At 32.9% G+C, this 14463-nt stretch overlaps 1 protein-coding gene across 4 annotated transcripts in view; it reads left to right on the forward strand.

The window, feature by feature from the left end:
- Positions 1 to 12660, forward strand: part of xmas (RRM_XMAS2 and SAC3_GANP domain-containing protein xmas) — a 62556-nt gene extending 49896 nt beyond the window's left edge. The window contains exons 20-26 of one of the 4 annotated variants that reach the window (XR_016195035.1): positions 133 to 345; positions 1562 to 1711; positions 4850 to 5148; positions 5580 to 5706; positions 7448 to 7617; positions 10454 to 10672; positions 11651 to 12660. Coding sequence is in view for 3 of the 4 variants with exons in the window: in XM_089249180.1 (XP_089105306.1) it covers positions 133 to 345; positions 1562 to 1711; positions 4850 to 5148; positions 5580 to 5706; positions 7448 to 7595; positions 10454 to 10672; positions 11651 to 11862 (1368 nt within the window). In the remaining variant the exon portion in view is untranslated. Of the gene's footprint in view, positions 1 to 132; positions 346 to 1561; positions 1712 to 4849; positions 5149 to 5579; positions 5707 to 7447; positions 7618 to 10453; positions 10673 to 11650 lie in introns of those variants that run through there. The other 3 variants (XM_089249180.1, XM_089249179.1, XM_089249181.1) reach the window with 3 other exon arrangements.
- Positions 12661 to 14463: the final 1803 nt, after the last annotated feature.

Raw genomic sequence — 14463 nt, forward strand, 5'->3', positions numbered from 1 at the left:
AATCTTGTATTTTTTACCCATTCTTTGCTTTCTAGAGTTTCATTGCTTTTCAGTGTTATTTATAGATGAAATTATTTTTTCTGAAAGTAAGCTATGTTCTTTGCTAATAATTTTTTTCCCTTCTAATTAAAGGTCTTGCATCAAGATCGGTTACAGCAACTCTTCAAAAGTAAAGCACCGTTTCCGAAGGTTCCCTTGTATTGTTTTCTTCAGAATGAAAATGGTACTAACTCACGAGCTAAACTGGAGTCATTTCTTGCTGGCATGACCAAATGTGGGCTATTATCAGATTTCACAGTGTCTATGTGCCATTCTAATCAACCCTCATATTCATTATCTCAAACAGTAAGTCATCACCAGTAAATTTTCTATAATGGTGAATATTTCTGCACTGTGCTAATTCTTCTTAAAATGTGTTAATTTTTCTGCATAAGAGGAGCAGTCAAGCGAAAACACTTTCAGAAATTCAAGATAATGTCTTGAATTCAGATAATTTAAATATATTATGATCAGTCATTTAAATTAGGGATGGGAATTGATTAAAATTTTTAGCTGGCTTACAATTTTTAATCAATTAATTGGCTGATTAATCAAATTTTAATTGAATGTTTTTTAAGCCATTTAATATTAATTTATGCTATAAAAATATATTGTATTTGTTTCACACACCTATTCAGTAGGTGCAAACAAATATAGGAATAGATTAAGAAATTAAAGCTGCCTATTTGAAGCAATCTAATACTGCTGAACATAATTTTGTCAAAACCTATAATTTCTTCATTTGGATCTTGTGTCTTTTATAAAAAAAAAAAGTAAGTTATTTTACATAACTCACTTATTTTGAAACTATTTTTTATCATAGTGTTGCTTATTTTTTGAGAACTCCTTCCAGATAGTATGTGTGAGGAGTAAAGCTGATGCTTTCAAGAGTATGAATAATACTGTTCCCAGTGGATTCAATAAATTTTGGTCTTGTCTTCTAAAACTCCCATCTAACTGAATTTGAAATCTAAATCATCAGTTTTCGTTGAATTGACTTGTTGAAAAATTTAATCAAAATGTTTATTCAACTATTTTAAAATACGGTCACTTATCCAAAATATTATGTATAGGAACATATCACAAGGACTGTGTTCGAACTCTATTGGCAGCACAGTAGGGCAGGCTGTGGTTGGTTTTCTTTAGCTCCCAACAGTACAAATGTTCAATCATTATATTTCACTATTAGTTTGAAAAATAGATGGCAGCACTAAAAATTCGAAATAATGCTAGCTACTCACTTAGATTGTAGTATGCATGCACACTTCTGGCACAAGTCATTCAGTAGTATGGAGATAGACCAGAGTTTTGCTGGGTTTGAAAGAAAGTATGCAAAAATATTGAGATAAATTTCGTAATGATCTAAAGGTAATCTGTATTTATACTTCAAGCTCTGATGACTCAAAACTGCTGATTTGACTAACCACTTAAATATATTAAAACTTAAAAGCTTTGTATCCTTATATGTATGAAAAAATTTTCATCTATGATTACTATATGAATATAATTTTCATCTTGGCAGGTTCATGAAGCTGTGAACTGGCTTATATCAAATTGTCAAGGTTTTGATAATGTTCCAACCCAGTACCTCAAAGATTGTATTGAAGATACTGTCACCAAAATTTTTGATGTTGTGTTTGAAGATCTATCTCATAGGACGCTGTTTTACCAGGTAGTTATACTGATATTTATATCCACATAAATACTGTGTTCACAAATATATTAGGTTGGTTAAAAAGAAATCCATTATTTTTACGTGAACTTCAAGACTTTATTTAACATATTTTGGATTACCAAGTTTGATTAAATATGCACTGTTTTGTTCTATAATTTGTTGCCATTTTAAAGGTAGCTTCATAATGCCTTTCTGATAGAAGTCTTGGTCCCTATTGGCGAAAAACTCTAGTAATCGATTTTCACAATCTTCTCTTGATGCCAATTTCTTATCGCTAAGGAAGTTTTGCAACGCAAGAAAAACATGGTAATCGGTTGGTGCCAGGTCCAGACTATATGGTGGATGCATCAAAACTTTCCAACCAAGCTCCCAGAGTTTCTGGCGAGTCACTCATAGACGTGTGTGGCCTGGTATTGTCCTGATGGAACACAACACCTCTCCTGTTGACCAATTCTGTCCTTTTCTGGTCAATCGCTAGCTTCCAACGGTGCAGTTGTTAACAGTAGTTACAACTTACTTAACTGTTTGAAGCTAGCGATTGACCAGAAACGGCCAAAATTGGCCAACAGGAGAGGTGTTGTGTTCCATCGGGACAACGCCAGACCACACTCGTCTATAGTGACTCGCCAGAAACTCTGGGAGCTTACTTGGAAAGTTTTGATGCATCCACCATATTCCGGACCTGGCACCAACCGATTACCATGTTTTTCTTGCATTGCAAAACCTCCTTAGTGATAAGAAATTGGCATCAAAAGAAGATTGTGAAAATCGATTACTAGAGTTTTTCGCTAATAGGGACCAAGAGTTCTTTGAGAGAGGCATTATGAAGCTACCTTTAAAATGGCCACAAATTATAGAACAAAACAGTGCATATTTGACCAAATTGGTAATCCGAAATATGTTAAATAAAGTCTTGAAGTTCACGTAAAAATAATGGATTTCTTTTTCCCCAACCTAATATTATGTTGATGAAATTCTTATTGGGTGAAACTAATTTTGTTCTGTACAAAATATGCTATACTATATCATGTCAATCAATTTTATACAAGTAGTTATACAAATAATACTTATCAACTTTATACTAGTTTTATGCAAATACTTAATGTAGTCCTTCAAGCACGAGATCAGACTTGACTATGTCATGGTGGGCAATTCTATTCTTTTCTTCTAGGTACAGTGATTGAGCATTGAGAATCACTCATCAGCAACAGCTTTCACGTTTGGCTTTTCCTTCTAGAAAAGAATAGAATTATTTGACATGACATGTGTGACATGTTGTCGCCAAGTCCCACCACTAAATGCTTGGTGAATTATACAATGTTTTGGAAAGGGGTCTAGAAAAAATTACTTCTCAGTTCACAATGGATCAAGGAAAATATGAGATATTATTGCTCAGAAAGGAAAGTTTGCTGGTCTCCACCAGGAATCAAATCACAGCCAGACTTTACTTTCAGAGTTCACCTTGACAATTAATATCCAAAAAGTCTTTTTTTTCTTTGAGGATCTCTATTATTTTACATGAAAAGTTTGATTCATTCCGAAATTTTTACTTTTGTATCACATAAAAGTGGTCAACATTGAAATGTATAGATATAAATCTCCTCAACATTTGCCAAACAGCGTATGTAAGACGTATAAATGTGGTTCCACTGACACAAATATTTTTTTTAAGTATACAATAGAACAGAAATGTCTCCTTTTCAATCAACACTAGAATGATGAAAGTAGTCATTTTGACCTCAATGTTACTTTGACATGTGATTACAATGAAATGGTTAATCTCTGGTTGTTGAAATTTCATGACTTTTCTCATCTTGTTAAGGCTGTTAAATTCCTAAAATATAAATGTTCTAGATTTCTCTTAGTTCAGTGGTAAAATGAAGTTCTACCTAGAATGACTGTAGCAGCCATTTTGACTGCTATAGAGATTATTTAACTCGTATGATTGCAAAACATGCTGAAATGGGCAGTCATATATGAACAATAATATTCAGGGAACAGATGTTCTATCATGGTGTTTGTTTCTCTCCAGTACCCATTTTGTACCATTCAGAGGTGCTAATTTGAAGAAGCTCGTTATGTGTTATTCATTTTGTTTAGCATTTCAATGGATCTTTGCACTTTTACTATATTGCATTTGATGGCACAATGTCACGTGACAAAAATAATCTTCATTTTTCATGGATTTTATCTGTTGGCAGGGCTCTAGCTCAATTTTTTGTTTCTTCACACTATAAATTCACTGTAGAAGGGCCCCCCCCCCCCCACCAAATGTCCCAGACTAGGGTCCTGCTAGTTAATGTGGAGAGCCATTATTTTATCACACATATCATGCTTTCGACTGAGCTAAAAAATAATTCTACAGCTAGTAAGCAGAGGAAATCTAGGTTTTGAGTACTGTGTGCACACACAAATTTGAAATCAAAAAGACAAAAGAAATCTCGGCCAGAAATTATGAAATTTTATTTCTGATCTAAGGAGTGCTGTTGATGTTTTCGACAAAATAAATTCATTTTGTGCACAATATGATCGGCATCGAAAAGTAGTTGTATGTATGTGTTCATTGCCCACTGAGCAGTTTGCCTGTTGTGACTTTTGTATTTATGTTGCTCAGGATTTTGGAGCTATTCACGGTTTTTCATTCCACAAATGCAATCACTTCGCAAGTTTCTTGTGTGTATTATACTTCAAACCTTTTCAGTGGATTGCCAAGGGAAAATGAAGCCACAAATTATACAAGAGTAAATCATAGTTAAACCTCTGTTCAAAGTAACAAAACACAGGATTACTCTTTGTCACAGCAAACTCTTTTGTTCAAAATTAAAAAAAATTGGTACATGAACAAGGATTTATTGAAAAAATATGTCAAGGAGACTGGATAGTTACTGTTTTAAGAAGTTTTGGTAAAGAAAAATAATTTTTGTCGATTTTTCCTATTGTGGTTGAAATGACTGGTAATCATTGTTCTAGATACTTGAAAATTCTTGTCATTTTAGTGTTAATACTAGATCATATTTACATCTTATTAGATACCACTTATTGACTTAATGCTCTTTCAGTTGCTATGACTTATTTTTTTTTAAATAATTTTTTATGTTTAAAATTGTTTTTTAAACATTGAAATTATTTTTGCAGGATCCTACATGCATAATAAGTTTCTTTAATAACATGGCAAAAGAAAAGGCTTCCATGATAGTTAAAAAATTTGCATCAGTTTCATGGCCTCTACCAGAGTTGGATGGTCATAGCAATGATTTTAGTTGTGTTCTTTCCTATGGAAAACGGAACTCAATTGTGGAACTGATCAAATCTGCATTTGCTTCTCTTTCTCTACCTGCATATAACGGTGATGTTGCTGATGTAAGTGGAGCTTGGAAATATGCAAAATCCATCAAATCTCGTCATAAGAAGCTTTATTTTACTTTTCTATCAAGGTAATGCTAATTTTCTTTGTCTATGATTAGTGTTATGTAATTTACAGTATAATTCAGATTTTGTTTGCTTTAATTTTTTTAAAACTAGGATATTCAGTCTGTGCAACAGCTTAAGTAAAAGTAGTGCTTGTGATTGTTTGACATTTTTTTGCTGTGACATAATTTGTAAGATTTTTATAGAATTTATTTATCCAAATTACTATTCTCAAATTGTAATGGAAAAGAAATCTGTTGAAATAAACTGTTTTTCATAGTTGCAAATTTTTATTTGAGAAACCTATAAAAAAGAAGTTTTAATTTTCAATTCAGTGGCATTCATATTTATTTTTTTTAAATGTTAATTTTTACACACAGTGTTTATCAAAAGTATGATTTATCAGAATATACTGTATACGTGAATAATTTATATGCTTGGGATTAAATTTTTGTAGTGTGAAGAGTCATCTTGAAAGCTGTATTACTCAATCTCATAAGGCCAATAGGTTTTGGATTCCATGGGCTGACATTCTTTGTGAATGTGTATACTTTATTACTGGGGCAACATCATACTTAGATCTGGTAAGTTTAGTATTGTATTTAAAATATTCTGTCCATTCACACATATCCATGTGTTTTACTTCAATTCATAAAAAATACAAAATTAGTGTTCTACGTGCTTAAAAGTATGTATTTCATACCACCCAAGTCTTCAAATTTCTACTCCATCTCCCAGACTCCCAAAAAATTCTTATACCCCCAGAATTTTTATCATTGTAAAAAATTGTTACGTTTGGGGGGAATTATTCCTAAAGAATTTATTCAGAAAAAAAGACAGACACAAGCGTAATATAAATTGTCTGCATTGCATCATATTAAAAACAAATATTTCATTTTGTGGGGGGAGACACAAGATTCACAAAACAGCCCACGTAAATTCAGCTTTTTGACATCCAAAATTGGTGAGATGACTTGTATCTTCTTTGATCATACATCCTGCTTTGGGCCCAATGCCAATTCTTTTGTTGGCATGATTCTGATTTAAGAGTAGTGATGACAGATAATTTAACCTATATGTTGGCGATGATTGGGGGGGACATGGCTCTAATCGGCGATGGCTTGCATATTGCCACGTTTTTATAAAGAGGGAAAATCCCTACAATTCTACTTTAATTAATGAAAAATTGTTACATTGTTTTCCAAAAATCCCTTTTGTATTTATTTTTGAACTGAATTTGGATCTACTCAAAAACTTCCCTAATTCTCATTCTTCAAGGTTGGTAGCTATGGTATTTTGTCACTTTTGTTTACAAGTTTTATGTTTTGTTCAAAATGAATCAAGAAATTACACGCATTCTATTGGATATATTGGATTGTGCAGAAGGTTTTGGTACTGATTTTTGATAGATGCTTTTGAGACATACCTGATTTTATCACTATTTTTGTAAAATGATTTGAAACAGTCTGTGCTATTTGACACATTAATTAACAGGAGCATATAAAAATGTCAAAAATTGTGATCCACAACTATTTAGAGAATCTTTGGTTGTGGATTGCGCTACAATATATTTCTTTAATTATAAAAAATGGCATTTCAAATATATTTAGGGAAAAAATTGCATGATTGATTTTGGTTTTGATCTTGTTTATTATTTGAAGAAACAGTGCTCTGCAACCTCTCAGTGCTTTTCTACTACCTGAAAGAAGAAGAAATCACAAAAGCAACAAATATAATATATTTCAGCAGTTTTCAAAGTGAAGTATGCCTCCCTACTAAGCTGTCAAAACTTTAACATTTTTGAAACAGACCAGCCATAAGCTTTTGTTTTTTAAGCACTATCTTGGAAAAAAAAAAAGGGCATTCAGAAGATTTTTTCAGATTTCAGAAACTCAGGGAAGCCGCAACTGTAAAAAGTTTGAAAGCGCTTGGTATATTCGGTGTACAGAAAACTTTCTCATCTGAAAGAACAGAGTTAGTGGTTTGCCAAGTTTAAAGCTGTTGAGTGACTTTAAAGACCAAGAACACTCTGTCAGGAGCTCCATTGCTGATGAACAAATTTACATACTGACAAAGAATGACCAGTGTAAATTAAGTGATTGAATTTAGTTGCATAACTTTCATGAGTGATTGTCGAAAGCGGTTGATTTGAAATATTTTAGGGAATAAAACCAATAAAGAGTGTGAAACTATTCTGTATAATAAACATTTTAAGCCATGCATAAATTTTGCTGTTCTAAAATGAATGATTCATTAAAGTGTAGTTTATAAGTTATCAAGTTGTGATGAAGTTATTTTATGAATTTAGCTTTTTTTTCTTGTCAGGATTCTGGTGAAGAATTGCAAATTTTTTGTGTCACATCGCATGATGAGGTTGCTATCTTACAAACTGAATGGCATAAAATTATTCAAAAGGAAAGACCACTTTCTGCTGATTGGTTTGAAATAGGTTCTGTAACCTCTCATCTACCTAGTGAGTCAAGGCTTTCTTTTAGGTGATTTTTTTTTCAAAGAACATTGCAACTAGGACTGGAATCAATAATTTTTAACTGGCTAATCAAAATTGTTTTAATCATTGATCTGATATTTTTTGAAACTATATAATATTAATAGATTTTTTATACAAAAATTGCCATGTTTTTAAAACAAATAAATTCAACCGTTCGAATGGTCGACGCGTTTCGGCTCTTCAATGGAGAGCCGAAACGCGTCGACCATTCGACCGGTTGAATTTATTTGTCTTAAAAACGTGGCAATTTTTGTATAAATTAAAACCAGGCAAAGTTACTCATTTTTTGTGATAATTAATAAATTTGCTATACAAATATATTTTATTCATCATTATTTCACACACCTATTTCACAGATGTAAACAAATACAGTGATACTTCGGCTAATCGATTTTTCTGACATGGCTAATGTGAATGTGGGTTCAGCTAACGAACCTTTTCTCAAATATAAATGCATTTGAAGTACGAAAGCCTGGATAACCAAGCGAAGATTGAGATGTAGTTCGGAAAGAAAATTCACATTCCTCTGTGGGGAATCAAATCACCAATCTCTCACTGTCCGGGCGAGTGTTCTAACCATTGAACTACAGAGGACCGACATTTTCATTCCGTAGAGCACATGTACGAATGTTAAACGGGACTGCGCATGGGTAGCCTCCTAGCTCAGCTAATAGCTCTTACGACATTAGCCCCCAGATATTGACATATAGAGAGAAAAACAGCGGAGAGTAATATCGTTTCTCTTTATATGAATGCATGTGTTAACATAAAACAGCCATTTCCTGAGTTGAATTTTGGTGCCAATCATTATCAGAATTACTCTCACTTGAGTCTGATTTACTCATGTCCACCTCAGAATCTTTTTTAAACCAATGTTTTGTTAGCCAAGGTATCACTGTATGAGAATAGATTAAGAAATTATAAGGCTGCTCCCTTGAAGCAATTTGATATGCTGAACATAATTTTGTCAAAACCTTCTCATTTCTTCTCTTCGATCCTGTCATTTTTTAAAAAAATCTGCTTAGGAATCTTGTGTGGTAGAAGTGAAACTTCTAGGTTGTTTAAGTCTGATTTAACATGACCAGATTCACCTCGCCTCACATCTGTCTTATAATGGCCAAAAGATGTCAAAGTGTGGGAACACACACTCCTTCCCACTCCACCCTTATCCAATTTTCTTCCCTTCCATTTGCATCCTGTTTGCATCGTCCATCTACTGTCTTTAAAGGGAACGTTCTAGGATTCCAGTGGCTTCACGGGGGGGGGGGGGGGGGGATAAACTGTCTACTGTCTTTCTCTGACACAAACTGCAAAATGGTTAATTTTTTTTTTAAGGGAAGGGGAAGCTTACGTTATTTCCATTCCTCTGTTTCACTTTTTTTGATATGGATCTGAACACTCATTACCCAGCCTAAAGAAGTTTCACTTCAAAAATCGGTTGTTTTGGGCTAGTCACTGATTATGAAACTGCCTTTGATCATAGTATTGCTCGTTTTCCTAGAAACTTTTCCCAAATGGTACTTGTGAGGAATGGAGCTAATGCATTCAAGAGTATGAATAACTATAATAATTTTTCATTGTGGAGGCAATCAATTTTGGTTTTGTCTTCTAAAACTCCCATCAAACTTAAGCTGAAATTGAAATTACCCATTTCCATTGAATCAACATTTTGACTAATTTTGATCAAAATATTGATTTAAATATTTTAAAAAATATATGGAAATCGGGTTAACTAACAAACTTTCAATAAAAATTTTAATTTGATTGATCGAGTCAATTAGATTTTTAACTGCAATTAACAATTGATTGATTAATTGGTCCAGCCGTAGTTAGAACTAATTTTTCTGTAAAATTTTTACTACAGCTGCAAAGCAAAGTATAGCCAAATAGTCTACATATAGTAAAACTCTTCTTAATGGTCACCCCCCTTTTTTTTTTTACTACCAAATAATAATTTCCCTTGTGTAATAAGAATATGTATTTTAACCCTAAATTCATAAACATGCATGGGAGATACGCTATTCATAAACATTCATCTCTCAGACGAACATATTATATTGATAATTTTTGTTTTATAGAATACCAGAAGTAATATAAAACACTTTAAATCTGAAAAGTTTATAATTAATTTTCTGTAATGAAAATGAACACAATAGTTATTCTAAGCAATCGACACATAATGAACCACGGTGGTCCATACACATGATTTTTTACATTGGGTACAACAGAAACTTATCATTTTTTTTTATAATCACAGAAGGCACAAATTTTTTTCTGAGATCCACAGGAGTTGTGTTTGATCAGCGGAAAAAGTTTCACCGAGAACTTCTGCAATTTTCCCCTGTTTCTGCAATTTGCACTTGTTCTACAATCGCAACATTATTCATAAACATTCGTCTGTGAAACGACCTACTCACTGTAACCCATTAGCATAAATGCATGCGACAGGCGCAATACTAATTATTGAACAATCTATGAAGGTACTTAGAAGTTCATCTTTCTATCTCTTTCACTTCAAAAGTTACAAGTGTTTACATATTTTGCGCGGTCTGTGAGACGAATGTTTATAAATCTAGGGTTAAACCTCTGATTAATGGTCACTCATCTTTTACTGAAGAATTTTTTTTCATGGGTATTTACAAAAGAGAAGTTTTCTGTGCTTGTTACAGTGCATATTCAGCTTCAGTTTGTGTAGGTGTATAGGTGTTCACTTAATATTTAAATTGTAGCACATTTGATTATTCAGAAATCCTGAGTTGTCACTTATGCTTACATTATATTATAATGCCTTATTTCAATTTTTTTTTCATTTTTACTTGCAGAAGAAAATGAAGTTGACTGTAACAAAGCTCAAGTATCCCTTAAACGAAAAGCAGATTCTGTTTCATGTTTTGAGACCTCACCTAAAGTGATTCATTTTGAAGGGACAAATGACGTGTTTTCCCAACTTAGAATAGAACTTGAATCTGAGAAGAAAGAGTTTGACTCGTTTACTATGATGCTTGAAGAACAGTGCATTTCAGGAAACAATTCATTAAATGGTATGAAAGTATAATTTCTTATTTTCTTACATTTATAGTAAAACCTGTCTATAACGATACTCTAGGGATCCAGAAAAAAATATTATAGACGGGTTATCATTTTAGACAGTTTGAGCATTTGCACTATTTCCTATTAAAAAGGAATTCCGCCAGGACCAAATAAAATATTGTTATAGGCAGTATCATTATATGCAGGTGTCACTGTATCATGATTTCTTGTGTGCAATCTGTGCATGTATATTCCTGTAATTTGAGAATAAGTCATCATTCTCTTTCCTCACAAAGGTAATCCTTCTGAGAGGCCACCTCTTCATGTAGGTAAAATTATGTGTAGGGAAAACTTTCACAGACCAGAAAAAATTGCCCTTATTAAGTGGCTGTATAAAAGTGCCCTCCATAGAGGTTCCACTCTATTTTCTTACATTTGCATAGATTTTCACCAGAATTTGATAGCACTCTTGCTTTAGCATCTGGTGGCAAACATGTCAAAGTATGTGAGCTATTAGCTGATTTAGGTCCTACTGTCCATATTGGTCCGGTTGCAACAAATGATTGTTTATTTCTCTATTTCATATTATATATTAAAAATTTCATTATTTACACATTACGATCGGCGCTAGTCTCAACTAAATTCTATTTAGATTCTCACAACAAAATAAAAAACTTCTCTCTCATGAAGATTCTGGAGGGCTATATCCGAGAGTATCGCACTTGAAAACGTGAAACTTTTTGTTGGGCTCAGCAGTGACAGGGCAAGAACTTTCTAATTTGGCTTTTTCAGGACAGGGTTTAATACTTTAATTACTATAGAACCCCTTGCAATATGAATGACATATCTCAAGTGTACACGTTATTTGAATACTTTTTCTAACTGGGAATATGCTTCTAGGATAAACGGTTTGCCAGTAAAATGCTGAAAGTGAAAGTAAGGTCCCTATATATCTATATTTTTAAATCTGTTTTCTGGTTTTATTACAGAAATTTCATCTGGCTCGTTAAATCATACTGGTTTATCCGAAGATGTGCATGCTTCAGAAGATGAGTCAGAACCAACAAATGGTGATCTATGTACTCAAATAGCTGCTTTGAAGGACAGCTTGAAATCTGAATGCAAAGCACAAGAATTTTTTGAATCAAGACTGTTGGCCATTGCAGACACTTACTCGAATTCTTTAGATTCATCCTGTTGAAAATTTGTTTTCGGATGTATCTTTTTATATTTTGTAAAAATGCTTCAAATTTTCTTCTTTTTTTTTTGTAAATAGTGAAAATGTTTTACAAGTAATACTAATTTTTAAATATGAATAATTTATTTTTATGAGTGCACAAAAGGAGTAAACAGGAACTTTATATGCATATGTAATTATCTTTATGTATAAAAATTTCTTGAATGAGTTCCTATTCATCCAATGAATGTATCAAGTATGTGTACAATAAATGCTATGGTTATGAATGGAATTAAAATCAACTTTCAGAATTTTGCAATGAATGTATGATAATCTTGTGTTTTTGGTCGACATATTTTTCAATGATATTTTCTAAGTGCGACTGCCTTTGGCTGTCAATGAGTATAGATGGTCAGGGGCATGTGTAACAAACATTTTTTTTCAATTCTGTAAATGAAAAATTGTCTTTTCGCTGGCAAAACACTGTATAGTATTGCTTATAACTAAATCAGTAGTAGTGTGTAGTAGTTGTTTGTTATTTCCTTGAAGTAAAAAATGGAAATATCAATAAAATGTTTAGAATGAATAAAAATATTTAATGGTTACGCTCCCCCACCCTTTGACTACCACCACCAACCATACATGCCTGATACACATTTTTTTGTGGAATTTCTAATGAATTGGTGTGTGAAATGCGTGTTGAAAGTGTATGTGTGGCTTAACATATTTATGTTGTCAGAGTTGTCATCCAATGAATGTATCAAGTATGAGTAAAATAAATGCTGTGGTTATGAATGGAATGAAAATCAACTTTCAGAATTTTGCAATGAATTATGATAAGTATTTGTGTATTTGGCAGACAAATTTTTCAATGATATTTTCTAAGTGCGACTGCCTTTGGCTGTCAATGAGTATAGATGGTATGGGGCATCTGTAACAAACATTTTTGGGCATTTTTTAATTCTGTAAACGAAAAATTGTCTTTTCGCTGGCAAAACACTGTATACTATTGCTTATAACTAAATCAGTAGTAGTGTGTAATAGTTGTTTATTTCCTTGAAGTGAAAAATGGAAATATCAATAAAATGCTTAGAACGAATAAAAATATTTAGTGGTTATGCTCCCCACTCTTCTTTGACCACCACCACCAACGGTACATGCACCTCATACACGTTTTTTTTTTTTTTGTGGAATTTCTAACGAATTGGTGTGTGAAATGTGTGTTCTAAGTGTGTGTGGCTTAACATATTTATATTGTCAGAGTTGGGTTTGTTCTTGTTAGTGCTGCCACCTGTTGTCCATATTTTGAAGTGAAGATGGTAAATGTTTGAATTTTTTTAAGTTTGGTGTAAGTCTATCTGCTCTCTGCAGAGAGACTTTTTCACCTCCTCTTTGACTGGAAACCCTGAGATTTGTCTGCCAATTCACTTGTTAAGACTTCACTCACTGCCTGACAATCTATAAATAACTGATTTGAATTTATACCCCCATAATTTTTTTTTTTTGGTTACAGTATGTTGAAGCTTGCATGTTATTTTCCCTTCAACACTAAAAGAAATTTTTATGCAATTTTAAATAATCAGAATACGAAAGCTATTCCTATAGATTATGGATATCTTATCCTGGGACAGTGTTCAAAATTGATAATAGCAATAACAATTATTGGTGAAACACTAATAGAAATATCATTAAAAATGGTATTTAACCATATTGATTTATTTCATATTTTTTTACACATATTCTTGATTGCTTGTGCAATTATTCTATGCTGGTAAAAGGTTTTAGATATCTTAGATACTTACTTTTTTCTAAATTTTCAAAAAATGCATTAAAAGCAGCTTGTGTGCAGAATAAAATACCACGGCGGCACGTCAATGCAATTGAATAAAAATTTATTCAAAAAAGGGAAACTGTTCTGTTCATGAAATGAAGCAAAATTTTCTAGTTCCATTGACTCAATCTTATTTAAAATCAAACTTTAAAATTTAACTTTAAAATTCAGTTTTAAATAAGATGGGCCTAGAGAGGCCTATAAAGAAGAAAAGAGTAGGCTGGATTTTTTTTGTTTGTAAGTCACTCTGTGTATATGTGTGTGTGTGGTCCAATAGTCATTTGCAAATATCTGCCTTCCCCTGATGCAAAGAAACAGAAGTGCGGCATAGGCTGGCCCAGCTTAACCCACTTGTCAGCCCACCCATTGTGGGGGCCACGGATGCGTGGCACAGTTCCATAGCTCCCGGACACATTTCCAGATCACTTGAATACGCGAAACATTTAAAGATCACTTGAATACGCGAAACATTTAAAGATCACTTGAATACGCGAAACATTTAAAGATCACTTGAATACGCGAAACATTTAAAGATCACTTGAATACGCGAAACATTTAAAGATCACTTGAATACGCGAAACATTTAAAGATCACTTGAATACGCGAAACATTTAAAGATCACTTGAATACGCGAAACATTTAAAGATCACTAAAGTGGCTGTGTAAAGGACTCATCAATGGAGAGAATGTTAGTTCAAGTGCCCACAAACTAAAGAAAGGTTTTCTTCTTCTTGGCACACCGAATAGTCTATTTCATATTTTTAGAAAGGGTGATTGATGACGTAAACATCATC

This window comes from Pholcus phalangioides, unplaced genomic scaffold, assembly GCF_987345545.1.
Source record: "Pholcus phalangioides strain wild (caught in Gottingen) unplaced genomic scaffold, Ppha-v1.0 ptg000021l_1, whole genome shotgun sequence".
NCBI lineage: Eukaryota > Metazoa > Arthropoda > Arachnida > Araneae > Pholcidae > Pholcus > Pholcus phalangioides.